A 27,512-nucleotide genomic window follows, 5' to 3' on the forward strand; every position below is an offset into this window, starting at 1 on the left:
CAGTCCTTTCATGTATACATGCAAATTTCTCTTTACATTACAAAGTACAACACTTACAAATAATGTAATTTATTTCCCATATTTAAAATATATGCTGTCAAGTTCGGCTAAGTTTCCAGACGTACACAGTCACCCTCATCTGAGATGTGCAGACTGCAAGGGAATGTGTATGTGAGTTTAGGAAGTCACTTTTGGACACGTGAAGGTGGAGATGCCTGTTTGATGTCCCAGCAGAGAGCTGAGGAGACAACTGGACACAGGATTGTAGAGCTCAGGGGCAAGGGCTGCAGGGGACATGGAGTCGTGTAGGTGGGTTCAAGCTGTGAGATGATAAAGTTCAAGGTGATTTGAGTCTAATCCACTGTTTTTGCTCTTCTTTTGCTCTTTTTTTTTTTTTTTTTTTTTTACTTCTGGGGGACTGGAATCCATTTAAAATTCGAGTTCAGGCTGGGCGCAGTGGCTCATGCTTGTAATCCCAGCACTTTGGGAGGCCAAGAGGGGTGAATCACAAGATCAGGAGATCAAGACCATCCTGGCCAATATGGTGAAACCCCACCTCTATTAAAAATACAAAAATTAGCTGGATGTGGCAGCATGTGCCTGTAGTCCCAGCTACTCAGGAGGCTGAGGAAGGAGAATTGCTTGAACCTGGGATGGGGAGGCTGCAGTGAGCCAAGATCATGCCACTGCACTCCAGCCTGGACAACAGAGCAAGACTCTTGTCTTCAAAAAAAATAAGTAAATAAATAAAAAGGAAGTCTGGAGACACTATCCACTTCCCTCCGTAGTGCAGACCCTGCCAGAGCCACTGTCAGGAAGAGTCCATGAAGACAGTGACAGGGACGGATGTGGAACTGACTGTTGGAGAAAGAAACCTTCTATCAGTTGCATGTAAGAATGTGATTGGAGCTGCAAGGGCCTTCTGGATAATAATCAGCTGCATTGAACAGGAAGAAGAAAACAAGGGAGGAGAAGACAGGCTAGGAATGATTTGGGGATATCGGCAAATGGTTGAGACTGAGCTAACAATCTGTTGTGACATTCTGGATGTACTAGACAAAACCCTCATTTCAGCAGCTAACACTTGTGAGTCCAAGGTTTTCTATCATAACAATAAAAGTGGACTACCACAGGTATCTGGCAGAATTTGCCACAGGAAATGACAGGAAGGAGGCTGCAGAAAACAGTCTAGTGGCTGACATAGCTGCTAATGATACTGCATTGACAGAACTTCCACCATCGCATCCTATCCGCTTAGGTCTTGCTCTCGATTGTTCCATATTCTACTAGGAAATTCTTAATTCTCCTGATCATGCCTGCAGGTTGGCAAAGGCAGCTTTGGATGATGCAGTTGCAGAACTGGATATGCTGACTGAAGAAAGCTATAAGGACTCCACACTTATCATGCAGTTGTTTCATGATAATCTGACACTATGGACTTTGGACACGCAGGGTGATGGTGAAGAGTAGAATAAAGAAGCTCTGCAGGATGTGGAAGACTCAAATTAGTGAGCCATAAAAGCCAACAAGAGAAACAATCTGTGACCACCTCAGTCCCCATTCCACCCCTTGGAAGCTCCTCACTGTCACCAAGAACCACCAAATCTGACTTTTACATTTGCCTCAGAATTTGCTCCCTGCCCTGTTTTGTTTTTTTGTTTGTTTGTTTGTTTTTTTTAACAGTTTTCAAAAGTTTTTAAAAGCAAGAGTGAATTTCTGTGGATTTTACTGGTCCCAGCTTTTAGGTTCTTTAAGACACTAACCGGACTACATAGAGGCTTCTTCAGCATTACTGTATTGTCTCCATGTCAGATGTGGCAAGATCACCATTAGAAATGGAAATGACACCTGAAAGCCATTAGACCTCTAGGTGAGGCAAGCACCTAAGAGAGAGGTTCATCACATGATAGAGGCATAAGTGCTATCAGTATTCATTTTTCTAATGGCTTAAACTGTATTTTATACCAATGTTTGAAAGTCATTGGGTGTTAGCTTGAGATGGTTAAAGGTTGTTTGGGGAGGGAGTTTGTTGTAATGGTTTTGCTGTAAAAAATGTTTCAAACTCTGCTGAAGTGTTGCTGAAAAGCATGGTGCTGGTAACAGTTCAACAACCCATGGCTGCTCCTTCTTGCCTACTTTACTCTCCCACTGAAGCAGGTTAGCATTGAGGGTGCTATGGAGAAGCCCACATGGCTGTTCAATGCTTCGTTTCTTCTCCTTTCCCCTCCCCCTACCTCCTTCCCCTCACTCCTCCCCTCCTTCACTCACTCAACCTCTTTTGTTCAGTATGTCTAACTTGAAGATAATTTGTACTACTGGATATCTGACTGGAGCCACAGTACCGAATCTATATTGTTCTTACTAAAACACAGCATGGAGTTAACATTAAACTTAAGTGAACAAACCTAAATTTAAAATGTGAAAATAAAAAAAAAATTCCAGTTAAAACTGAGCACTACCCTCTCCCAGAAGAAAAGCCACACACTGTATGTTGTCAGTCATTTCAGGGGTCAGTGTCACTCTGACTGAGCTTTTCTGGTCTTATTCCTCACCTCTATGTTACAGGTGTCACTGAAGGTCACAGCAGGAGACACTTCACCAAGTTATCCTGAGATGCTCTGAGGTGAGGAGGAAGGAGGTGTGGCTGATTCCCATGCAATGGCCTGGAAGGCCCAATAGGCTGCCTTGGTTTTCCTCTTCTAGAAAATTCCCAAACAAGACGGGAGTGTGGGTCACCCCTGTAATCTCAGCATATTGGGAAGTTGAGGAAGGCAGATCACTTCAGCCCAGAAGTTTGAGACCAATCTGGGCAACATGGTGAAACCCATCTCTACCAAAAAAACAAAAAATTAGCCAGGCATCATGGCACATGTCTGTAGTCCCAGCTGCTTGGGAGGCTGATGCAATAAGATCCCTTGAGCCTGGGACACAAAGGTTACAGTGATCCAAAACTGTACCACTGCATTCCAGCCTGACAGAGTGACATGCCACTTCAAAAAAACCAAAAAATTCCAAAACAATCTTGTATATTCCTGAGCAAAAGAAACTTCTTTTGAGGTCTATGGTTCTGATGGCATCAATCCCAAACATGTAATTACTCACTCCCAGAAAATCACAGAAATATGTTCAAAATATACACATTGTGAACGCATAGCTGCAGGTATTTAAAACACTGAAAAATTGTGAACACATAGCTCTAGGTGTTTAAAACACTGAAAAAGAAGCAGCTATAGAAATGAGATCTGAGCAAATGTTTTCTTCATGAACACATGGGCTCTGCTAAACCAAGGTTCCAAGTCAATCCAGCCCATCCTTCAACATCTGCAGAGAATATTAAGGACCAGAGGGACTTAAATTAGTTATGTTACAAAGAGAGGAAGCAACATGTCATCACTTCATCATCACTTTCAATCAACTCACTTCTTATCTACACCCAGAGTCCCCCTTTGTCTTCATTACTGTTTTCCTCCCTCATTCTGCATATAGCTCTCATTCTCACCTTCTCTGAAATTAGAATTAGCCAGGTGTGGTAGCACAGGCCTATCATCCTGGCTCCTTGACAGGCTAATGTGGGTATCATTTGAGCCCACAAATTTGAGGCTGCTGTAAACTAGAATTGTTCCATTGCACTCCAGACTGTGCCCTGGAGTGACACCCTGTTTCTCAAAAAAAAAGTTTGGAGTCAGAGACATATTGACTTACTAGTGTAGCTTCAAATGCATTACAAAGTCAGACACAAAATATCTCCCCTAGTTTGTCTCCTTTTCCAGAATTTGCCAGATACCAATGCACATTAATGTATTGAAGGAGGCCTCCCCCTCCACACCTGTGGGTATTCCTCACAAGGTGGAGATAAGAGACTGAGAAAATAAATAAGACACAGGGACAAAGTATAGAGGGAGAAAAGTGGGTCCAGGGGAGCGGCGCTCAGCAAGTGAGGACCTGCACCAGCGTTGGCCTCTCTGAGTTCCCTCAGTATTTATTGATCACTATCTCTACTATCTCGGTAAGAGGAATGTGGCAGGACTATAGGGTAATGGTGGGGAGAGAGTCAGTAGGAAAACACGTGAGCAAAGGACTCTGTGTCATAAATAAGTTTAAGGAAAGGTGCTGTGCCTGGTTGTGCACGTAGGCCAGATTTATGTTTCAGTTTACACAAACATGTCAGTGCAGTAAAGAGCAGTATTGCTGTCAGCGTGTCCCTAGGGTGGTTTTCTCCTATCTCAGTAAATACAATGTACAATTGGGTTTTACACCAAGACATTCCATTCCCAGGGATGAACAGGAGAGAGATGGCTTCCTCTTATCTCAACTGCAAAGAGACCTTCCTCTTTCACTAATCCTCCTCAGCACAGACCCTTTACAGGTGTTGGGCTGGGGGACTGTAAGGTCTTTCCCTTCCCATGAGGCCATATCTCAGGCTGTCTCCATGGGGGGGATACTTTACAATACCCAGGCTTTCTTGGGCAGAGGTCCCTGTGGCTTTCCACAGTGCTTTGTGTCCCTGGTTAATTGAGAATGGAGAATGGTGATGCCTTTCACAAAGCATACTGCCTGCAAGAACTTTTTAAACAAAGCACATCTTGCACAGCCTGAGATCCATTAAATCTTGCTTCAATACAGCACATGTTTCTGTGAGCACAGGGTTGGGGCTAAGGTTAAAGATTAAGAACATCTCAAAGTAAAAGAATTTTTCTTAGCACAGATCAAAATGGAGTTTCTTAAGTCTTCCTTTTTCTACATAGACACAGTAACAGTCTAATCTCTCTTCCTTTCCCCCACAATATATGAATTTCATATAGTTTCTCTGATCTGGTTCACAAAGAGCTAAATGTGCATCCAGATGTGGCCCCTGAACAATCCCTGCTGCCCAACAGCACTGACACCATGGGGCCCACACCCCGTCTCCATCCATGTCTGGTGTGAGCCCTTCCCAGGACCATGCCTAGTGGAGCCTCTTCCCAAGCTCATGTCACTAGTTATAGGAGATGGAATTTAAGTGAAGATGACAAGGACAGAGAAAAGGCATGGGTGAGTGCCAGCAAATGTGTGAGGCAGGATGCTTCAGACTCACAGAAGACTGGCTACTACAATACCTTGCATTTCAGAAAGGAAAGAGACAGAAAAATCCACCGAAGAATATTACTCCACCTGAGGAAGAGCCATCCCTGGCTCCTTTTCTTTGCTCTTCTTGATGTCTTTCTCACATAAGTCTTTGGAAATCAATCCTGTATGTGAAAAAAATCAGATTTAATGTTTAGAAACAACTCCCTCCTTTCCTGTGACAAAACACACACACACAGGGGAGGCTTCACCCTGAGAAAGAGGGTCCTCTGCTGCCCACTACACCAATGATTATGCAGAGATAAGAACATGCCACAGGAAAACTTACAAGGGTAATTTTGACCTGTTTTCAGATCTTGCTCCCCTCCTGGAAAAGTCCACACACATGCTGCACCAGGGCACAGATCTGGCCCTAACCCAACCCCATGCAGAGCACAGCCCCCTCACCTCACTGTGGATCACAGGCTGATCTCAGCTCTCAACATAGAGGAAACCGCCTTGACATTCAATGCTGGAGACAGATGAGAATCACCTGTGCCATTGAAGGTATTATTGAGGGTGTGTCCCATACTGTGATAATAGCAATCTCTGATAAAACAGCATAAAAGATGTATTTGCAAAATGCCTGAGAACCCTAATGTGAAGCCAGGGTTGAGCTCCACTCAGAGGGCACCAGCCCAGCATAGTCCCACCTTCTGGCTCTGCTCTCCACTTGGGGACTTGTTCCCACCAGGATCCAATGAACAGTGAAGGAGCAAAAAGAATCACACAGAACAGGCAACATGGACCAGAGGTGGGGTTGAAGGTGGTGCTGTCATGTCAAATGGGGGACTGTGGGTGATCACAAAAGTTTCCATAGAAAAAATGATGTCAGAACAAAGACTTAGGGAAGAAATGCTACTTGTCACTTGCAGCTGAGTGGCCAGAGAGTCCTAGGTAGAGGGACAGCCCAAGTGAAGGCCCTGAGAAAGGAGCAACCTCAGTCCCAGAAAAAGGAAAGAAACCTGCATGGCTGGAGCAGAGGGATTGAGGAGGACACAGGCAGGAGATGAAGTCAGAGGGGTCCCGGGAGCGCAGATCCATAGGGGATGAGGTCTTGAAACATTTTTCTCTCACACCTCAAAATAATTTTGGAAATGATATATTTTCTCAGTCCTTTTATGTATACATGCATATTTCTCTTTACATTACAAATGACAACACTTACAAATAATGTAATTTATCTCCCATACTTAAAATACATGCTGTAAAGTTTGGCTAAGCTTCCAAAAGTACACTCTCACCCTCATCTGAGACATGTAGGACTGGAAGGGAATGTGTTTGGGGGTTTAGGAATCACTTATGGACACATAAAAGGTGGAGATGCCTGTTTGATGTCCCAACAGAGAGCTGAGGAGACACCTGGACACAGGATTGTAGAACTCAGTGGAGAGGCCTGCAGGGGACATGGGTAGGTGGGTTAAAGCTGTGAGATGAGATAAGGAAAAGCAGTGGGTGTGGACAGAGACAAGAAAATGTTCAAGACGATTTGAGTCTAATCCCCTTTTTTTCCATTTTGGTATTTGTGATTTTTACATTTTTGGAGGACAGGAATCCATTTGAAATTCAAATTACACCTGAGCATTACCCTCTCCTACAGGAAAAGCCACACACTATTTGGCAAAGTATTTCAGGGCTCAGTGTCATTCTGACTGAGCTTTTCTGGTCTTATTCCTCAACTGTACATTACAAGTTGAGACACTGTTGTTTCAAGCAGGAGATACTTCACCAAGAGTACAAAAAATTAGCCAGGTGTGGTGTTGTGCATCTGTGGTCTCAGCCATTTGAGAACTGACTGTGGTGGATCTTTGGGCCTGGGAGGCAGAGGTTGCAGTGAGCCAAGATAGTGTCACTGCACTCAAGTATGGGTGACCTAGTGACACTCCTTCTCAAAAAAAGAAAAAAAAAATTCCAGGACAATTTTATACACCTGAGCAAATGAAATGTCTCTTTCAACCTCTAAGGTTCTGATGGCATGAATCCTAAATATGTAATTATTGTCACAGAAAAATGATAGTTAATACCTTCAAAATAAACACAATTGTGAACCCCTAGCTATAGGTATTTAAAACACTGAAAGAGGCCGGGCACCGTGGCTCACGCCTGTAATCCCAGCACTTTGGGAGGCCGAGGCGGGCGGATCACGAGGTCAGGAGATCGAGACCATCATGGCTAACACAGTGAAACCCTGTCTCTACTAAAAATACAAAAAAATTAGCCAGGAGGGGTGGCGGGCTCCTGTAGCCCCAGCTATTCGGGAGGCTGAGGCAGGAGAATGGTGTGAACCCGGGAGGCGGAGCTTGCAGTGAGCCGAGATCGCGCCACTGCACTCCAGCCTGGGCGACAGAGCCAGACTCCATCTCCAAAAAAAAAAAAAAAAGAAAAGAAAACGCTGAAAGAGAGGCAGTGGTACAAATGAGATCTGAGCAAATGTTTTCTTCATGAACACAGGGGCTCTGCTGGAACAAGGTTCCAAGTCAATCCAGCCCATCCTTCAACATCTGCAAAGAATATTATGGATCAGAGGAACTTGAGGGGAACGTTTACTTAGCAGCTCACAGCTCACCATTTTATGAGGTGACATAAAGAAAGAAAATGGAATAACAGGCTACTTCAACTAAATTTTGATGTTAGCATAAAGAAAAAGTTACTTGATGCCTTTATCAAGTACACATTGAAACAACCTAAAATCATTTATCAGGTACCAGAAAATGTTTCCAATGTATGATGCAGACTAGAGAGCATGCAGTCTTCAATGTAAACTGAACACAATAAATTTCAGAGAAAAAAGTTTTAAAATGGTTAAAAAATATATCTAATGAAATGTGGGGTCATAGAAGAATATTTGGAACACATATTATGGTTGCAAAACAATGATGTGGCCTCATAAGATTATACCAAAGCTGTTTTGAGAAGCGGTTTTATTTTTTTGATTTTATTTTTTTTTGAGACGGAATCTCACTGTGTCGCCCAGGCTGGAGTACAGTGGTGCGATCTCGGCTCACTGCAAGCTCCGCCTCCCGGGTTTACGCCATTCTCCTGCCTCAGCCTCCCGAATAGCTGGGACTACAGGCGCCCGCCACCGGGCCCGGCTGATTTTTTGTATTTTTAGTACAGACGGGGTTTCATCATGTTAGCCAGGATGGTCTCGATCTCCTGACCTCGTGATCCGCCCACCTCAGCCTCCCAAAGTGCTGGGATTACAGGCATGAGCCACCGCGCCTTGCCCTATTTTATTTTATTTTAGACGGAGTCTTGCTGTTGCCCAGCTGGACTGCAGCTGCGCGATCTCGGCTCACTGCAACCTCTGCTTCCCAAATGAAAGCCATTCTTCTACCTCACCCTCCCGAGTAGCTGTGTTACAGGCACTCGCTACACCAAGCTAATTTCTATATTTTAGTCAACATTGTCTTGTCCCAACTTAAAATGACTTATCCATTTACAAACTAGTGATTTCTTTTGGGCATTGTCCCCATAACCTTTTCATAAAGCATCAATGATTTCATTGTTCCTCCAGTCAAATTTCACCATATTCATTTCTTGAGACATTGTCTCTCTGTCACCTACGCTGGAGTACAGTGGCATGATCACGTCTCCCTGCAACCTCGACCTTCCAGGCTCAAGCCATCCTCCCTACTGCAGACTCCACAGAAGCTGAACCAGCAGACATGTGCCACGATGCCCAGCTAATTTTTGTATTTTTTGTAGAGAAGGGGGTTTCACCATTCTGCCCAGGCTGGTCTTGAGTACCGGGGCTCACGTGACCCACCTGTCTCGGCCTCTGAAAGTGCTGGGATTACAGGCCTGAGCCACTGCATCTGGTCTCATCAGAAATTTGATGTTTCTTCTTGTTTCAATTTTAGCAAAATTTACATTGCTTTGATTCTTTTTTCAAACTCATGTCTTCCCCTTCTGAGTGCCTCAAACTAGACCCTGTTCAGACATGTTATAACAGATTTGTACCAGTTTATTTTGGTGCAGAAAATGTGACATCATGTGCAATTTTCACATAATATGTATTTTTTTCATGAACTTCTTGAAGACCCCTTATACTAGCGAACTGTATTCAAGAGGATATTAAAAGGATTGTTGATATGCAAGTGCCACTTATTTCTGAGATACAAGGATGGTTTAACATAGTCAAGCAAATCAATGTGATATTCCACTTGAACACAATCAAAGATGAAAACCACATCATCTCAATACATGGAGAAAAAGCATTTCACAAAATTCAACATCCAGTCTTCATAGAAATCCCAAACAAAATATATACAGAAGAAAATTTACCTCAGCAATACAAAGACCATCCATGAAATGACCACATTGGAAATAACCAATCAGGGAAAATGGAATGCTTTTCCTGTAGGGTCTCACATGATGCAAGAATGCTCTCACCCTTTCTATTCAATCAATACTGGCTGTCCTAGCCAGAGCAATGAAATAGCAAAAGAAATCAAACTCATCCAAATCAGAAAGAAAGAAGTCAAATTTTATTTCTTTGTAGATGATATGACCTTCTGTGAAGAAAATCACAAAAAGTCAACCAAAATGCCACTGGAACTAATAAACACATTCAGTTTATTTGCAGAATAGAATAACAGCACCAAAAATTAGTTGAATTTCCATACATTAACAATAAATAATTTTAAAAGAAAATTAAAAACCAATTCCATTTGCTAAAGAACTTAAAGTAAGAAATATTTAGGAATAAACATAAAAAGTGAGGTTTGTACCTTGAAATCTATAAACATTGATCAAAATGATTAAAAACGTGTATAAATAGATATAAACCCCATACTGATTGGAAAAATGAATATTGCTCAATGATTATATAACCAAATGTGATTTAGATTCAGTACAATACTCATAGAAATCCGTATAACTTTTTGTTAAAGAAACAAAAAACAGGCCATGCACGGTGGCTCATGCCGTAATCTCAGCACTTTGGGAGGTGGAGTCGGGTGGATCATGAAGTCAGAAGATAGAGACCATTCTGGCTAACACTGTGAAACCCAGTTTCTACTAAAAACACAAAAAATTACCCAGGTGTGGTAGCACACAACTGTAGTGCCAGCTAATTGGGAGACTGAGGCAGGAGAATCGCTTGAACCTGGGAGGAGGAGGTTGCAGTGAGCCGAGATCACACCACTGCACTTCAACCTGGGTGACAGAGCAAGACTCCATGTCAAAGAAAAAAAGAAAAGAAAAGAAAAAGAAAATAAAGGCTGGGAAAAATGGCTCCCATCTGTTGGCTAGGCTGTTTTCGAACTCATGAGCTCCAGTGACCTACCTGTCTTTGCCTCTCAAAGTGCTGGACTTAAAGGCATGAGCCATGGCCCCCAGTGCAATCCTCTTAACATAAACAGTTTAATGGCAATTAATGCTTGAACTCAATGTTAAGTCAACTCAAACTCAGGTCAAGGCTGATTTGACTCTAATGTCAATTAACGCTTGATGGTTTGCTATACTCACTGAATTTGAAACAATTGTCTCCAAAAGGAATTGTCTGATGGTCTGCAAGGAGTAAAGACCCAGACTGAAGACCCTTCCACACTGACAACATTTATAACATTTCTGTCCAGCATGGATTCTCTGATGCCTAATGAGGTGTGAATGTGAAGTAATGGCTTTGCCACAATCATCACACTTGTGAGGTTTCTCTCCTTATGAATTCTCCTATGTTTTGCATAGAATAAAACTTGACTGAAGACCTTGCCTCAATCATGACATTTATAAGGTTTCTCTCCAGCATGAGTTCACCAGTGAAATGCAAGGCATGGACGATGTCTGAAAAATTTGCCACATTTATTACACTTGTAAGATCTCTCTTCACTGTGGATTCTCCAATGATGTGCAATGGTTGTAGCATTACTGAAAACTTTGTGACAATCATTACATTAGTCAAGTTTCCCTATACCATGGATTGCTTGATGGTGAATAAGTGTTGACTGCCCACTAAAGGCTTTGCCACACTCATTGCACTTGTAAGCTTTCTCTCCAGTGTGAATTCTAGTATGGTTTGCCAGGTGTGAATCATTCCCGAAAGCCTTGTCACAAACCTTACATTTGTATGGCTTTTCTCCAGTATGAATTCTCCTATATATTTGAAGCTGGATTTGTGAATGAAAACTGTCACATTGTTCACCTTTGTAAGATTTCTATGCAGTATGAAGTCTATGATGACTTGCAAGGCATGATTGTTGATTAAAAACCATGCCACATTCATTACACTTGTAAGGTTTCTCTCCACTAAGAATTACAAGGTGTGAATTTTGACCTTTTAATTACAAGGTGTGAATTTTGACCAAAGGTCTTGCCACACTCATTACACTTCTAAGGTTTCTTTCCAGGGTGAATTCTAGTATGTTTTGCCAGGTATGCATTATATGCAAAAAGCTTGTCACGAACCTTACATCAGCATGGTTTCTCTTCAGTGTGAATTTTCTTATGTGTTTTAAGGTTTGATTTATGACTGAAAACTTTGTCACATTCCTCCCATTTGTAAGGTTTCTCTCCAGTATGAAGTCTATGGTGATGTGCAAGGGTTGCTTTTTGATTAAAAACCTTGCCACATTCATTACACTTGTAAAGTTTCTCTCTAGTGTGAACTGCCTTATGACTTACAGGGTTGAATTGTGATGGAAGGTCTTGCCACACTCATTACACTATTAAGGTTTCTCTCCACTATGAAGCCTATGATGGTATACAAGGGATGACATCTGACTGAAGGTCTTGCCACACTCATTACACTTGTAAGGTTTCTCTCCAGTATGAAGCCTACGATGGATTATAAGCGATGATGTTTGACGGAAGGTCTTGCCACACTCATTACACTTGTAAGGTTTCTCCCCAGTATGAACTCTCTGATGTTGTGCCAGGTGTGAATCCCTCTGGAAAGCCTTGTCACAAACCTTACATTTGTATGGTTTCTCTCCAGTATGAATCCTCCTATGTCTTTCCAGGTTTGATTTGCGACTGAAAACTTTGCAACATTCTTCACATTTGTAAGGTTTCTCTCCACTATGAATCCTCCTATGTCTTTCAAGGTGTGATTTGCGACTGAAAACTTTGTCACACTCTTCACATTTGTAAGGTTTCTCTCCAGTATGAAGTCTACAATGGCGTGCAAGGGTTGAGAGTCGATTAAAAACCTTGCCACATTCATTACATGTGTAAGGTTTCTCTCCAGTGTGAAGTATAGTATGTTTTGCCAGATATGAATTATATGCAAAAGCCTCATCACAAACCTTACATTTGTATGGTTTCTCTCCAGTATGAATCCTCTTATGTCTTTCAAGGTGTGATTTGCGACTGAAAACTTTGTCACATTCTTCACATTCATAAGGTTTCTCTCCAGTATGAAGTGCTTTGTGAATGAAGAGGGATGAATTGTGACCAAAGGTCTTGCCACACTCATTACACTTGTAAGGTTTCTCACCAGTGTGACATCTACGATGGCATGCAAGGTATCGCTTCTGATTAAAGACCTTGCCACACACATCACATTTATATTGTTTCTCTTCTAAGTGGGTTATATGATGTTTTTTTAAGAGTGAACTACAATTAAAGGATTCGAAACTCTGTATACATTCGAAAGATTTTTCTCTCATGTGTACTTCCCATTTTTGTGTGAGTAATGAAGAATGGAGGGAATTATTTCCATACTTATTAGAAATATGGGTTTTGGGTCTACAAGAAATTCTTTGGGATGTTGAAACTGAGGAAGCATTGTTGATAGACTTTTCAATTTGATTACCAATTTTCCCCTCAGGCTGAGATATGTGCAGTTCAGGCAGATGCGAATGAAAGTTTGATCCAAGCTGATCTTTAACAGGCTTGTTTCCAGCATGACATTGATCATGTTGGTCTGTATTACCAGTCAACTGTTTGATTTCTGTCATGGGTGCTGCATGGCCATTTGTTTCATCTTCTTTCCACTGAAACTCGAAGTCATGAATGTCTTTCTTAATTTCATGGCAACAAAGTGCTCCAATGTGACTTGCTTGTCTGTGCAGTGTCGGTGCACGGAACACTTCTGTATTGCCTTGCCCTGTTGATGACAATGTCTTCAACATGCATTTGGAAGAGATATCTACAAAATTTAAACACCAATAGGTTTCCAATTAAGTACAGATGGTATATAATACTGAAATGGGTAAATATCACAGAAAAAACAATAGTTATTTTCAACTTCCCAAACATGAGCTTCAAAGTTTAGGAACACAAAAGGAGTAAGATTCTTTAGTAAATAAAGGGTGATTACATGTACTTCAAATCATTTCTATGGAAGCCTATTCCCAATATCATGATGAAACACTGACAGGGCACAAACACATCTGGGTCTAAAGAAAGGAGTGTTTTTCCACTGTGACCCTAAAGTGTGTCACACTGTGCAAAATATATATCACTGTCACATCAGAGAAAAATATATATTCTCCATATTCACAGCGTATTTAGGGTATACAATTAAATGCTAAAGAAGCACACAATATACTATATTGGTAAATAATCCACAACAAGCTGTTGTAAGAATAACCAAAATTAGTGGAAATTCTCTATTGTCAAACAATCATAGCACTGACAAGACAACAGAAGATTACAAAAATTAGCCAGGTGTGGTGGCTACACAGCACCTGTACTCCCAGCTACTCCAGAGGCTGAGTCACAAGTATTGCATTAAGCTAAAAGGCAAAGGTTGCAGTTAGCTAAGATTGCACCACTCCACTCCAGCCTCGGTGCAAAATGAGACTCCATCTCAAAAAAAAAAAAAAGGCATAGCATGGTGGCTTGTGACTGTAATCCCAGTAACTCCGGAGGCTGAGGAAGGTGGATCACCTCAGGTCAGGAGTTCAACCAGCCTGGCCAATGTGTTGAAATCCCGTCTCTACTAAAGAAACAAAAGTAGCTGGCGTGGTCGCAGGCGCCTGCAATCCCAGCTACTTGGGAGGCTGAGGTATGATAATCGCTTGAACTTGGGAGGCAAAGATTGTGGTGAGTTGAGATTGTGCCACTTTACTCCACCCTGGACAACAGAGTGAGACTCTGTCTCAAAAAAAAAAAAAAAAAGAAAGAAAATGTTAATAACATATTTTTCTGAATAACTGTTACAAAATTACCTATATCCATGTGGAACAGTTATGTTGTGACTTTTTAAAAATTTTTTTGTATTTTTGTTTTTTTGAGTAGAGTCTCACTCTGTCACCCAGGCTGCAGTGTGACAGCATGGTCTTGGCTCACTGCAACCTCCACCTCCTGGGTTCATGCTAGTCTCTTGCCTTAGGTCCTGAGCACCTGGGATTACAGGCATGTGCCACCATGCCCAGCTAATTTTTGTATTTTTAGTAGAAATCAGGTTTCACCATGTTGGCCAGGCTGGTCTTGAACTCCTGACCTCAGGTGATCCACACGTCTCAGCCTCCGAAAGTCCTGGGATTACAGGCATGAACCACTGCACCCTGTGGCACTTTCTGACATTAATGGGGGGAGTGTGTCTGTTATATTGTATACCACATACCAAAAACTCACATATAAATTCATAAAAATCAATTAATCAAATATTGTAACCCATGATAAAACAAGCAAGAAAATAATAAGTAGATTTATACAGACTGAAGAATTCTAAACAATTCCTTCTTAAGAAAAAAGCCAAAACTTGTACTTACCACCAGTACACAATGTAAGAACTGAAATACATGTTAAGATCACTACCTTCTGATAGATGGGGTCAAGAAAATACACAGCTTTATCAGGAACAAGAATTGACTAGCAGCCGGGTGCAGTGGCTCATGCCTGTAATCCCAGCATTTTGGTAGGCTGAGGTGGGTGAATTATGAAGTCAGGAGTTGAAGACCAGCCTGGACAACATGGCGACACACCATCTCTATTAAAACTACAAAAAAATCAGCCAGGCACGGAGGAAGACGCCTGTAATTCCAGCTGCTTAGGAATCTGAGGCAGGAAACATTTGAACCCAGGAGGTGGAGGTTGCAGTGAGATGAGATCATGCCACTGCACTCCAGCCTCAGCGACAGGATGAGACTTTGTCTCAAAAAAATAAAATAAGATAAATAACTACTTCTCAAATAAGCTTTGGTAGATGTGGTATTCTCTAATAGGATGTTCCTGCAGATGCAGACCTTGAGGGAATTTAGTCATGGGTGTTGACTTCTCGTGCATAGGACTAGTGCATTTATAGAGACATTAAAGAGCTCATTGCCTGTTCCTCTTTCCACCGTATCAGGACACAGCAGGAAGGTGGCTGGGCTAAACCATGAAGAAGGCTCTCACCAGGAACCAATTTGGCTGGCACCTTACTCTTAGATTTCCCACTTTCCAAATTCATGAGAAATAACTTTCTGTGTCTTAAGCCTCCCAGTTTAAGCTATTTCCTTTTTTGTTAGTTTTTGAGATGCAGTCACACTCTACACCCAGGCTGGAGTGTAGTGGCATGATTCTCCTACCTCAAGTGATTCTCCCACCTCAGCCCAGGGTCTCACTCTGTCACCAAGTCTGGAGTGCAGTGGCATGATCTTGGCTCACTGCAACCTCAACCTCCAGGGTTCAAGTGATTCTCCTGCCTCAACCTCCCAAGTAGCTGGGATTACAGGTGCACGCCACCATACACAGCTAATTTTTGCATTTTTAGTAGAGATGGGGTTTCACCATGTTGGCCAGGCTTGTCTCAAACTCCTGACCTCAAGTTTGAGGTTGCAGCCTCCCAAAGTGCTGGGATTACAGGGGTGAGCCTCAGTGGCCAGCCAGTCTAAGCTTTTTTTTTTAATTATTATTTATTATTATACTTTAAGTTTTAGGGTACATGTGCACAATGTGCAGGTTAGTTACGTATGTATACATGTGCCATGCTGGTGTGCTGCACCCATTAACTGGCCATTTAGCATTAGGTGTATCTCCTAATGCTATCCCTCCCCCCTCCCCCCAACCTTTTTTTTTTTTTTTTTTTTGAGATGGAGTCTCGCTCTGTTGCCCAGGCTGGAGTGCAGTGGCTCAATCTTGGCTCACCGCAAGCTCTGCCTCCTGGGTTCATGACATTCTCCTGCCTCAGCCTCCGGAATAGCTGGGACTACAGGTGCCTGCCACCACGCTCGGCTAATTTTTTGTATTTTTAGTAGAGACGGGGTTTCGCCATTTTAGCCAAGATGGTCTCAATCTCCTGACCTCGTGATCCACCCACCTTGGCCTGCCAAAGTGCTGGGATTACAGGTGTGAGCCACCACGCCCGGCCAATCACTCTAAGCTATTTCTAACAGGACAGTGAAATGACAGAGACAGGAACAGGAGCATCTCATCATCAACATCACCAAAGGCTGACAAATCTTATTAAACAAAGGAAGTTAAGAGTCCGTAGTGTAAAACTTGCAATACTTGAAGCCATCTACTAGCACTAACATGTTTTAGAAACCTTGCGACAGGCCAGGTGTGGTGGCTCATTCCAGTAATCCCAGCATTTTGGGAGGCTGAGGTGGGAGGATCACCAGGTCAGGAGATTGAGACCATCCTGGCTAACAAGCTGAAACTCCGTCTGTACTAAAAAAATACAAACAATTAGCCCAGTGTGTTGGCACTCACCTGTAGTCCCAGCTACTTGGAAGGCTGAGGCAGGAGAATTGCTTGAACCTGGGAAGTGGAGGTTGCAGTGAGCCGAGATGACACCACTGTACTTTAGCCGGGGTGACAGACCAAAACTCTGTCTCAGAGAAAAAAAAAAAAAAGAAAGAAATGAAAGAAGGCTAAAGAGTAACTCCAACCCACAAGCCTATATAAAGTTCTCCAGACCGGGTGTGGTGGCTCATGCCTGTAAACCCAGCACTTTGGCAGGCTGAGGCGGGCGGATCACCAGGTCGGGAGATTGAGACCATCCTGGCAAACCAACATGGTGAAACCCCATCTCTACTAAAAATACAAAAATTAGCTGGGTGTAGTGGTGCATGCCTGTAGTCACAGCTACTCGAGAGGCTGAGGAAGGAGAATTGCTTGAACCCGGAAGGCAGAGGTTACAGTGAGCCGAGATCACACCACTGCACTCCAGCCCGGGTGAGAGAGTGAGACTCTGTCTCAAATAAATAAATAAATAAATAAATAAAGTGCTCCAGTAAAGGTAAATAAAAAAACAGATAGTCCAGGTGCGGTCGTTCATTCCTGTAATCCCAGCACTTTGGGAGCATGAGTCAGACAGATCACCTGAGGTCAGGAGTTCGAGATCAGCCTGGCCAACAAGGAGAAACCCTGTCTCTACTAAAATACAAAATTAGATGGGTGTGGTGGCGCATGCCTGTAATCCCAGCTACTCGGGAGGCTGAAGCAGGAGAATCGGTTGTACCCAAGAGGCAGAGTTTGGAGTGAGCTGAGATTGCAGCTTTGTACTTAAGCCTGGGTGACAAAAACAAAACTCTGTCTCATAAATACATAAAGTAATTAATTAATAAGAGGACAGATACAGAAACTGGCATATGTACACCTTTTCTTCATAACTAAACTTTTTTCATATTATTTAAAATAAAAGGCACGAAAAACACTGTACATATATGTTAACGGAAATGCAAAATACACAGAAATAATTCTGACATAAATAAAAAAATTGTAGTGGAGAAGAAGTAGTTTTTGTATGTTATGGATTTTTTCTTTTTTTTTTTGTCTCCCTGGCTGGAGTGCGATGGTGTGTTATCAGCTCACCGCAACCTCTGCCTCCCAGATTCAAGTAACTCTCCTGCCTCAGTCTCCTGATTAGCTGGGATTACAGCCACCCACCACTGCACCTGGCTAATTTTTGTAATTTTAGTAGAGATGAAGTTTTGACATGTTAGCCAGGCTGGTTTTGAACTCCTGACCTCAGGTGATCTGCCCACCTCAGCCTCTGAAAGTGCTGGGATTACAGGTTTGAGCCACTGCACATGTTCAGGTTATGGAAATTTTACATTTCATAATTATGCTATAACTTTAAGATGTTTAACATACCTGCAACAATAACCTCTGCCCAAATATCTATACAACACACTTCACTTCTGCATACTGAAAGGAATGGACACTAACGTTGTTGTTATAGTCACACTGGAATCATGCTTAAACCACTTATATGTTTACTAAGAACTAAAAGATAAAACAGACAAAACTATTTAAAACAGTAACAATGGTTAGGCATGGTGGCTCACATCTGTAATCTTAGCACTTTGGGAATCCGAGGCAGGTGGATCACTTGAGATGAGGAGTTTGAGACCAGCCTGACCAACATGGTGAAACCCCCTCTCTACTAAAAACACAAAAATTAGCTGGGCATGGTGGTGAGCACCTGCAGTTCCAGCTACTCAGGAATATGGGGAACAAGAATCCTTTGAGCCTGGGAGGTGGAGGCTGTAGTTAGCCAAGATCGTATCACTGCACTGTAGCCTGGGCAACACAATGAGACTCTGTCATAAAAAAAAGAAAGAAAGAAAAGAAAGAAAGTAAGAGCAGAGAGATAAGCAAGTGCAAAGAAAGTGTGAGGAAAAGAGAGATCAGATTGTTACTGGGTCTATGTAGAAAAGGAAGACAAAAGAAACTCCATTTTGATCTATATTAAGAAAAATTGTTTTGCTTTGAGACGCTGTTAACCTGTAACTTTAGCCCCAACCCTGTGCTCACAGAAACATGTGCTGTATTGAATCAAGTTTTAAGGGATTTAGGGCTGTGCAGGATGTGCCTTGTTAACAATATGTTTGCAGGGAGTATGCTTGGTAAGAGTTATCACCATTCTCCATTCTTGGTTAACCAGGGACACAATGCACTGCAGAAAGCCGCAGGGACCTCTGCCCAAAAAAGCCTGGGTATTGTCCAAGGTTTCCCCCAACTGAGACAGCCTGAGCTATGGCCTCGGGGGAATGGAAAGACCTTACATCTCCCAGCCCAACACCCATAAACGGTCTGTGCTGAGGAGGAGCTGTGAAAGAGGGAGGCCTCTTTGCAGTTGAGATAAGAGGAAGGCTTCTGTCTCCTGCCCATCCCTGGGAATGGAATGTCTCAGTGTAAAACTGACCATTCCCATTTGTTCTATTCTGAGATAGGAGAAAAGCACCCCATGGCTGGAGGTGACATATGCTAGCAGCAATACTGCTCTGTTACTCTTTACTACACTGAGATGTTTGTGTAAAGTGAAACATAAATCTAGCCTAGGTGTACATCCAGGCACAGTACCTTTCCTTGAACTTATTCATGATACAGATTCCTTTGCTCACATGTTTCCCTGCTGAACTTCTCCCTAGCTGTTGCCCTGCTACACACCCCTCACTAAGATAGTAAAAATAATGATCAATAAACACTGAGGGAACTCAGAGACTGGCGCCGATGCAGGTCCTCGCATGCTGAGTGTGCCAGTTCCCTGGGTGCACTGTTCTTTCTCTATACTTTGTCTGTGTGTCTTAGTTCTTTTCTGAGTCTCTCATCCCACCTGATGAGAAATACCCACAGGTGTGGAGGGGCAGGTCCCCTTCAGAAAGATGTCCATTCAGAGATGTCAGGACTTAAACTTTCCTTTTCCAACAGAATTCTCCCACTTGCAGAGTTTCCCCACACACTATTTGAAGGTGGAGCTTCCACTCTGCCCATCTGAGCTCTTACCTGTGTTTACACCTGTAATATATTCCCACCCATCTGGATTTTTTTTTTTTTTGCTATTTTCACTTCACTCTACACAGTCCAGGGCTATTTCCTTTGCTCCAACATGGAGATAACAGGTCAGAGACTCCTGCTTATAAAAAGAGAGTCTAGAGTCCCAGCCCTAGGTTTCAGTAGGAAAGAACACATTACAGAATGATCCGTAATCTGTTCCACCTACTGCCTCCTTCTGAATGCTTGGGGAGCATTGTAACATGTAATATGTGGACATCGAGCTCTCTTCCAAGAATACTGAGTCAAAAGCACAGGAGAAGCAAACAGGGAACTGGATATCTTTAAAGTCTGCCATAAGGCTTTGTTTTTGTTTTTTGAGACAGAGTCTTGCTCTGCCATCTGGGCTGGAGTGCAGTGGTGTGTTCTTGGCTCACTAGAACCTTTGCCTCCTGGGTTTGAGTGATTCTCTTTCCTCAGCCTTTCTAGGAGCTGAGATTACAGGTTTGTGCCACCATGCCTGGCTAATTTTTGCGTTCTTAGTAGGGACTGAGTTTCTCCATGTTGGCCAGGCTGGTCTCCAACTCCTGATCTAAAGTGATCCACATACCTCCCAAGGTGCTGGGATGACAGTTGTGAGCCACCATGCCCAGCTTGCCATAATGTTTTATGCCTACTTTAGTCCTGGAACCCACATTGAGGTATCATGAAGAATGCAGAACATCTAAACAAAGGGGACAGTGAAAGTCCAGATGCTACATCATGAAGCTTTTCATTTCAAAATCAATACAGCTTCCATTTTAGTCAAGCAAAAATGTGGCTCCCAAGAGAAACAAGAGAAAATGCAAAGATACACAAGAGCACATCCCCAGGAGGGAAGTTATCCTCACCCAGGGAGACCAGGTTCCTAAAATTCTCCAGCATCACGTCCCTGTATAGAGTCCTCTGAGCAGGGTCCAGGCATTTCCACTCCTCCTGAGAGAATTCTATGGCCACGTCCCTGAATGTCAATAGACCCTGAAATGAAAACACATTTTAACCAAATGGTTATGAGAGGAGATCTTATCTTTACAGAAAATGAGAGGAGGAGAGAGGGGAAAGCATGGATTTAATTGTAGTGAATGTTTTGACAAATCCAAGAAACGGATTTCTCACCACATGATGTCTCTCCAGATGTGTTTTATTACACTTTTTGAGTATAATCAAGGCATACTTTCAGTATAAATTTCTTATGTTTGTGAAAAATATAAGAAATAAACAAATAAAAAATCAATGTAGGGTTCCTGTTATAAAAATGTTTGAAACTTTATTGACACACCAAAGGAGGCTGAGGCAGGATAATCACTTGATCCTGGGTGGCAGAGGTTGCAGTGATCTCAGATCGCATCACTGCACTCCAGCCTGGGCAACAGAAACTCCGCCTCAAAAAAAAAAAAAATTAGCCGGGTGTGGTGGCAGGCACCTGTGGTCCCAGCTACTTGGAAGGTTAAGTAGGGAGGATGGCTTGACCCTGAAGGTGGAGGTTGCAGTGAGCTGCGATCCCACCAGGGCACTCAAGCCTGGGCAACAAAGCGAGAGCAAGACCCCATCTCAAAATAAAATAAAATACATGAAAACAAAATTACTCAAAATACAAAAATCAATCGTGTATATATATGTTCACAAAATAATAAAACCTACAGAGACTCACAAAACACTAGATGTTAATACAAAGGGTTGTGATTTGTCCCAGATTTTCAAAATATAAAAGATTTTCAAAATATATACATATGTGTATATATGTATTTGTATGTATATGTGTGTGCATGTGTGTGGGGATGTGTTATGTACATATATAAAGTATACACATATATAAATAAAAAAAAAAATAAAAATAACTATTAGGTACTGGGCTTGATACCGGAGTGATGAAATAATTGGTACAACAAACCCTGATGACACGAGTTTACCTCTGTAACAAGCCTTCACATGTAGCCCCAAATGTAAAGTAAAAAATATATAAAAATTTTTTTTAATTTACAATGGAATTTTTTTTTTTAGATGGAGTCTTCCTCTGTTGCCCAGGCTGGAGTGCAGTGGTGCAATCTCGGCTCACTGCAAGCTCCGTCTCCCAGGTTCAAGTCATTCTCCTGCCTCAGCCTCCCAAGTAGCTGGGAATACAGGCGCCCGCCACCACACCAGGCTAATTTTTTGTATTTTTTAGTAGAGACACGGTTTCACCATGTTAGCCAGGATGGTCTCCATCTCCTGACATTTTGATCCACCCACCTCAGCCTCCCGAAGTGTTGGGATTACAGGCATGAGCCACCGCACCCGACCCAGAATTTTTTTTAAAGTCTCATAATGATGCAGAAATACACGTGTACGAGACTTGCTCTGACACCTAACACAGAACTGACAGTAGCGGCTCCCCAGTGAGGTTGGAAGGAGGGTGGAGGATGTGACAGGGAAATGAGAAGCCTTATGGGAAAGGGTCTAAGCTGCAGCTTTGCTTGGAGTTTTACCACAAAACAAATATATACATCACGTGATGGTGAAATATAACCATTTGTATTTAATAATAACTGGTGGGGTTGGGCACGGTGGCTTGTGCCTGTAATCCCAACACTCTGGGGGGCTGAGGTGGTCAGACCAGGTTAGGAGTTCGAGGCCAGCCTGGCCAGCATGGTAAAATGCTGTTTCTACTAAATACAAAAAAATTAGCCAGGCGTGGTGGCACGCACCTATAATCCCAGCTACTAAGTGGGCTGAGGCAGGAGAATCTCTTCAACCTGGGAGGCAGAGGTTGCAGTAAGTTGAGATCATGCCACTGCACTGAAGCCTGGGCAACAAAGCAGGACTCCATTTCAAAATAATAATAATAATAATATTAATAGGTGGAATGAGAATACAGCTTTCTCCTCTAGGATAAAAAAGAAGTACTGCTCACATATTTGAGAAAAATTGTAACCATTTTTACCAAAAGCACTTGTTTCACAAGCCTCTCCATAGTAACACCACTGTCTTCATGAGCTTAATGTGCTAAGAATGGTTGAATGAATCTCCTGCTGTTATTTACATTGATTTCATATTCTTAAAATAATGAAGGAATAGGCAAGGCACAGTAGCTAATGCTTGTAATCCCAGCACTTTAGGAGGCCAAAGTGGGCAGATCACCTGAGGTCGGGAGTTTGAGACCAGTCTGACTAACATGGAGAAACCCTGTCTCTAATAAAAATACACAATTAGCTGGGCATGGTGGTGCATGCCTGTAATCCCAGCTACTCGGGAGGCTGAGGCAAGAGAATAGCTTGAACCCAGGAGAAGGAGGTTGCGGTGAGTTGAGATCACGCCATTGCCCTCCAGCCTGGGTAACAAGAGCGAAACTCCGTCTCAAAAAATAATAATAATAATAATAAAGGAATCATTCATGAATTTTCATGTTTATGTATGAACTTTCCATTCTAAGTAGTAAGATTTTTGGAGTCAGAAACACAGTAACTCACTCAATTACCTAAAAATGTGGTATAAAATCAGGGAGAAAAGATTTTCCCTTATTGGTCTCCTTTTCTAGAATTTACCACGTACTTTGTGCACATTAATACATATCTCCCATTGGCAGCTGCTCTAATCCTGGTCCACAGAGAGCTGACAGTGCATCCATATGTGGCCCCTGAACAATCCCTGCTGCCCAACAGCACTGACACCATGGGACCCTCACCCCGTCTCCATCCATGTCTGGGTGTGAGCCCTTCCCAGGACCATGCCCAGTGCAGCCTCTTCCCAACCTCTTGTCACTGGGTCATGAGAGACGGAATCTAAGTGAGATAAGAGGGACTGAGGGAAGGCATGGATGAGTGTGAGCAAACCTGTCAGGCAGGATGCTTCAGACTCAGAGAAGATTCCCAACTCCAAGGCCCAGGGTATCTGAAAGGAAGGAGACAGAACAATCCATGGAGAATATCATCTCACCTGAGGAAGAGCCATCCCTGACTCCTTTGCTTTCCTCTTCCTCTTCTGGGTTTCTTCCTCACGTACCAAGAATCTTTAGAAGTCAATCCTGAATGTAAAAATTATGTTGTTTATTGCTCAGAATCAACACATCCCCTTCCTGTAACACAATGACACAAACAAAAGAGACTTCACCCTGAGGAAATACAGTCCCCTCTGCTGCCCACTGCACCATGAACAAAAAATTCCTACAGGAAAACTCCCACTCTCCTCCTGGAGAAGCCCACACACATGCTGCAGCAGTGGGGAGCTGGGCTAGGATGAGCTCCCCTTCATGAAATCTCTACCAAAAATACAAAAACTTAGCCAGGTATGGTGGTGCATGTCTGTGTGTCATTGGTCCCAGCTACTTAGGAAGCTGATGTGGAAGCATCACTTGAGCTCAGAAGTTTGAGACTGGCCTGGCCAACATGGTGAAACCCTGTCTCTACTAAAAGTACAAAAATTGGGCCAGGCGCAGTGGCTCATGCCTGTAATGCTAGCACTGTGAAAGGCCGAGGTGGGTGGATTACTTGAGGTCAGCAGTTCGAGAGCAGCCTGGCCAACATGGTGAAACCCTGTCTCTACCAAAAATACAAAAAGTAGCCAAGCTGGGTGGGCATCTGTAATCCCAGCTACTCGGGAGGCTGAGGCAGGAGAACTGCTTGAACGTGGAAGGTGGAGGTTGCAGTGACCTGAGATCACGCCACTGCACTCCTGCCTGGGTGACAGAGTAAGACTCAAAAATAAAATAAAATACAAATACAAATACAAAATTTAGCAGAGTATGGTGGCACACACCTGTAATCTCAGCTACTTGGGAGGCTGAGGCACAAGAATCACTTGAACCCAGGAGATACAGGTTGCAGTGAGCCAAGATCACAAGACTGCACTCACAGCCCGGAGGACAGAGTGAGAGTCTGTTTGGAAAAAAAAAAAAAAAAAAGTGCATTTCTGTTGGGATTGACACAGAGATAAGGAAACTTGAGTAATGTGATAGACACTGGTGGGCAGAGGGAACTTCAGATGGGGGTGGGAGGACATGGGAGACAGCTCTGAACCTAGACCTGAAGGAGAAAGGGACAGTGCCATCTTCATTTAGAAACATTGAATAAGAGCAGGGACAACGACCTGAGACAGGAAGGATTTTGATGTTTGAAAAGAGAAAAGCAAATGTGACTGGGGCAGAGGGAGTCGTGAGAGGAGGGCAAGCTCCCAGGAGGAGGCTGGACACTGGCAGGGACCCTAAACACAGGGCTGTGGAGCCAAAGTGAAGAGTTGGACTTTTGTCCTGGGGAACATGGGAAGCAGGTGGAGGGTTCCCTGCCAGGGACTGACATGACCTTCTTTAGATGTAGCTGTGATATTCTAATACAGAGAAAGGCCTCTGAAGATCCTCTCTGTTTCTGAGTCTAACACTCTGTTTCTTCCATTCTATTGCCTTTTTTTTTTTTTCATTTTTGGGGTACTGCATCTCATTGAAAATTCTAATTACAACTGGGCACTCCCCTCTCCCAGAAAAAAGCCACACCCAGACACAGCCTCTATTTTGCCAATCATTTCAGGGGTCAGGATCACTCAGGTTGAGCTTTTCTGGTCTAGGCCTTCATCGCAAAGATGCAGGGAGGCTCACTGGGGCTCAGAGCTGGAAACATTTTCACGAGGTTACCCTGAGAAGGTCTGAGATGAGTGAGAAGGCATGCCTGAATTCTTACATGGGGGCCTGGAAGGGCTAATGGGATGGGTTGGTCTTATCATCCCATCCTTAAAATTAGAGAAGCATTTTTCACATACCTGGGTTAAAGAAAATTCTTTTGAAAGGTTCTGATGAAATTGACTCCCAACATCGAATTCTTCCTTACAAGAAAATCACAGGAACATTTATAAAATGCAGAAGTGTAAACACACAGCTCTTGACCTTGAAAACAGGGAAACAGAGTCAGCTGTAGAATTAAGACATAAGCAAATTTTTTCAATCAAGAATACATGGGTGGACAGCTGCTGTGGATCACACCTGTAATTCCAGCACTTTGGGAGGTGGAGGTGGGTGGATCACCTGAGGTCAGGAGTTTGAGACCAACCTGGCCAACATGGTGAAACCCTATCTCTACTAAAAATACAAAAATTAGCCGGGCTCCATCATTGCAACTTATTTAGCCTCTTGTTGGTCCTTCTCCCCAATCTTTAGATCGTCCTCAATCTCCATGAATTTCTGCCTCTTATCCCATCTCAGCGCCTCCTCTCCTCTCCCTGTTAAATTCTCTCTTCCCTGTTATAATCCCCCGGACCCAATCTGGCACCCCAGATCCCCTCCGCACCCCAGATCCCCTCTGTCCTCCCTGCTGTGGTTCTCCCTCTGTTCTCCTTGCCACCAGCATCACTCTGCTGTGTGCCCTGGCTCCACATCACTCCTCCTCTTCCTCACTCTGATGAGCCTCCACATTTCTGCCCCTCCCTGTATCTTGCTGTCTGTCCTTCATCTCTCCGTACATCTTGCTTTTCTCTACATTTCTCCAGTTGCTTTTCTCCTCCTGCTTTCTTATCTTTTATCACTTTTGCTGTCTCTTAGCAAATCCCTCACCATCCTCTACTTTGCCATCTGTTATGGGTCTTTCTCATTCTTCTTTTCTCTGTCTCAGGTTTTCTACTGCTCTCTCAGTCCCTCTGTCTGTCTCCTGATCCCTTTGGCCCACACAATCACATGAGGGTTTGGAGTAAGACGCCTGCATCTCGGAGGAGCGCACTTTCCGAGAGCTGGAGATGGGCAGGCAAGAACACCCTGTGTCACAGGACAAGACCCGGGCACCTCTCCAACGCGGGCTAAGTGGAACCGGTGACTGCGGAGGGGAGACCTGGGGAGCGCCAGGGCCCAGCAAGAGGAGGAGGCAGGTGGTGGGCGAGGACGCCTTCGGACAAGGGTGGGATCCGCAGGATCCCAGGACCAGACAGAGACCGGGGCCTCCCCGGGACTGGAGTCGCGGCGCTGTGCTCCAGGAACCGAAGAGGGTGAGGCTGGGAGGCGCGCAGGGTGGGGATACACCTCTAGGGTGAGGACTTTAAAAAGCGCAATGCGGAAGGAGTCAAAAAACGGCTTTGAGCAGGAAAACTACGCGATAGGAAGAGTATACATTGCCCTATAGCAGAAAGACCGGGGACGGGACTAGCCTCAGGGCGACTTTAAACCTAAAAAGAAGGGACTTCCGGACTCCCAGTAGAACATCTCCATTTGCTCTGAGTGAAGGAAGAAAGGCGAGAACTTCCAGCTCTATGGAGACCCCACGTCCCATGTACAGAAGTGCCCGGGACCTGGGGAGCTCAGACTTCATACAACACAGAGCAAAACTCACCGCCGCGGTGTGACCGTCACTCCACTGGATCCGCTTCCTGGTCTGCGCGAATCTGCGCGCGCAGGACAGAAACCAGGCCTGGGTGGAGCCAAGGAGGAGGTGAGCGGGGCCTGGGTGAGGTGTGGGCGGGGCGCGAAGCCAGAGACCTTGCCCTTTAGAACTGGCAGAGGGCGGGGCCAGAGCGGGACCTGTGAGTCTCAGCCTCCTCCCAACCCCTGTTTTCCGGGTTTTGGCGGCGAGAGCAGCCAGGAAGGCAGAAAGATAACTCAAAAGCCCTGGAATAGTCTGGGAGGAGGATGCAAACTAGAATGTGAAATGCAAAGCCCTGCCTGGGCGGAACGTACGATTTCATGCTGACGGCCCACAGAACAGAATAGAAATCCTCTCCCTTTCTATTCTCCATTCACTCGGGAGGGAGAGTCCACCCTGTGCTCAGCTGCAGAGACTTCCCTAGGGCCAGAGCCTGGGACGCAGGACGGAGTGCTCAGGCCAGGGAGG

General features: G+C 43.7%; 1 protein-coding gene and 1 pseudogene across 6 annotated transcripts; one reads left to right on the forward strand and one right to left on the reverse strand.

The window, feature by feature from the left end:
- Nucleotides 1-709: 709 nt before the first annotated feature.
- On the forward strand, nucleotides 710-1,457 carry LOC129020986 (14-3-3 protein epsilon-like; annotated as a pseudogene).
- Nucleotides 1,458-1,821: 364 nt separating this feature from the next.
- On the reverse strand, nucleotides 1,822-27,218 carry ZNF468 (zinc finger protein 468). 6 transcript variants are annotated; one of them, XM_054466018.2, is made up of 6 exons: nucleotides 27,015-27,218; nucleotides 25,462-25,585; nucleotides 23,650-23,737; nucleotides 20,589-20,715; nucleotides 5,152-5,228; nucleotides 1,822-2,699 (listed from the first exon to the last, which is right to left on the reverse strand). In XM_054466018.2, the coding sequence occupies exons 3-6, from the start codon at nucleotides 23,662-23,664 to the stop codon at nucleotides 2,604-2,606; spliced, it is 315 nt and encodes a 104-aa protein (XP_054321993.1). In that variant the 5' UTR covers nucleotides 23,665-23,737; nucleotides 25,462-25,585; nucleotides 27,015-27,218; the 3' UTR covers nucleotides 1,822-2,603. The 6 variants fall into 6 exon arrangements, with proteins under 6 accessions (XP_054321993.1, XP_054321992.1, XP_063514434.1 ...); XM_054466017.2 differs by lacking the exons at nucleotides 1,822-2,699; nucleotides 5,152-5,228 and adding exons at nucleotides 9,572-13,195; nucleotides 16,690-16,807 and having other exon boundaries at nucleotides 27,015-27,205; XM_063658364.1 differs by lacking the exons at nucleotides 1,822-2,699; nucleotides 5,152-5,228 and adding exons at nucleotides 9,572-13,195; nucleotides 24,469-24,587 and having other exon boundaries at nucleotides 23,650-23,788; nucleotides 27,015-27,117.
- Nucleotides 27,219-27,512: the final 294 nt, after the last annotated feature.

This window comes from Pongo pygmaeus, chromosome 20 (assembly GCF_028885625.2).
Source record: "Pongo pygmaeus isolate AG05252 chromosome 20, NHGRI_mPonPyg2-v2.0_pri, whole genome shotgun sequence".
In the NCBI taxonomy this organism is placed as follows: Eukaryota; Metazoa; Chordata; class Mammalia; order Primates; family Hominidae; genus Pongo; species Pongo pygmaeus.

Bases quoted from the DNA above. Each gene is read 5' to 3' on its own strand.
- ZNF468 (XM_054466016.2), bottom strand. The intron at 13,196-20,588 runs GTGAGGATAACT...TAAATTTTGTAG, and splicing joins TAGGAACCTGGTCTCCCTGG to ATATCTCTTCCAAATGCATG.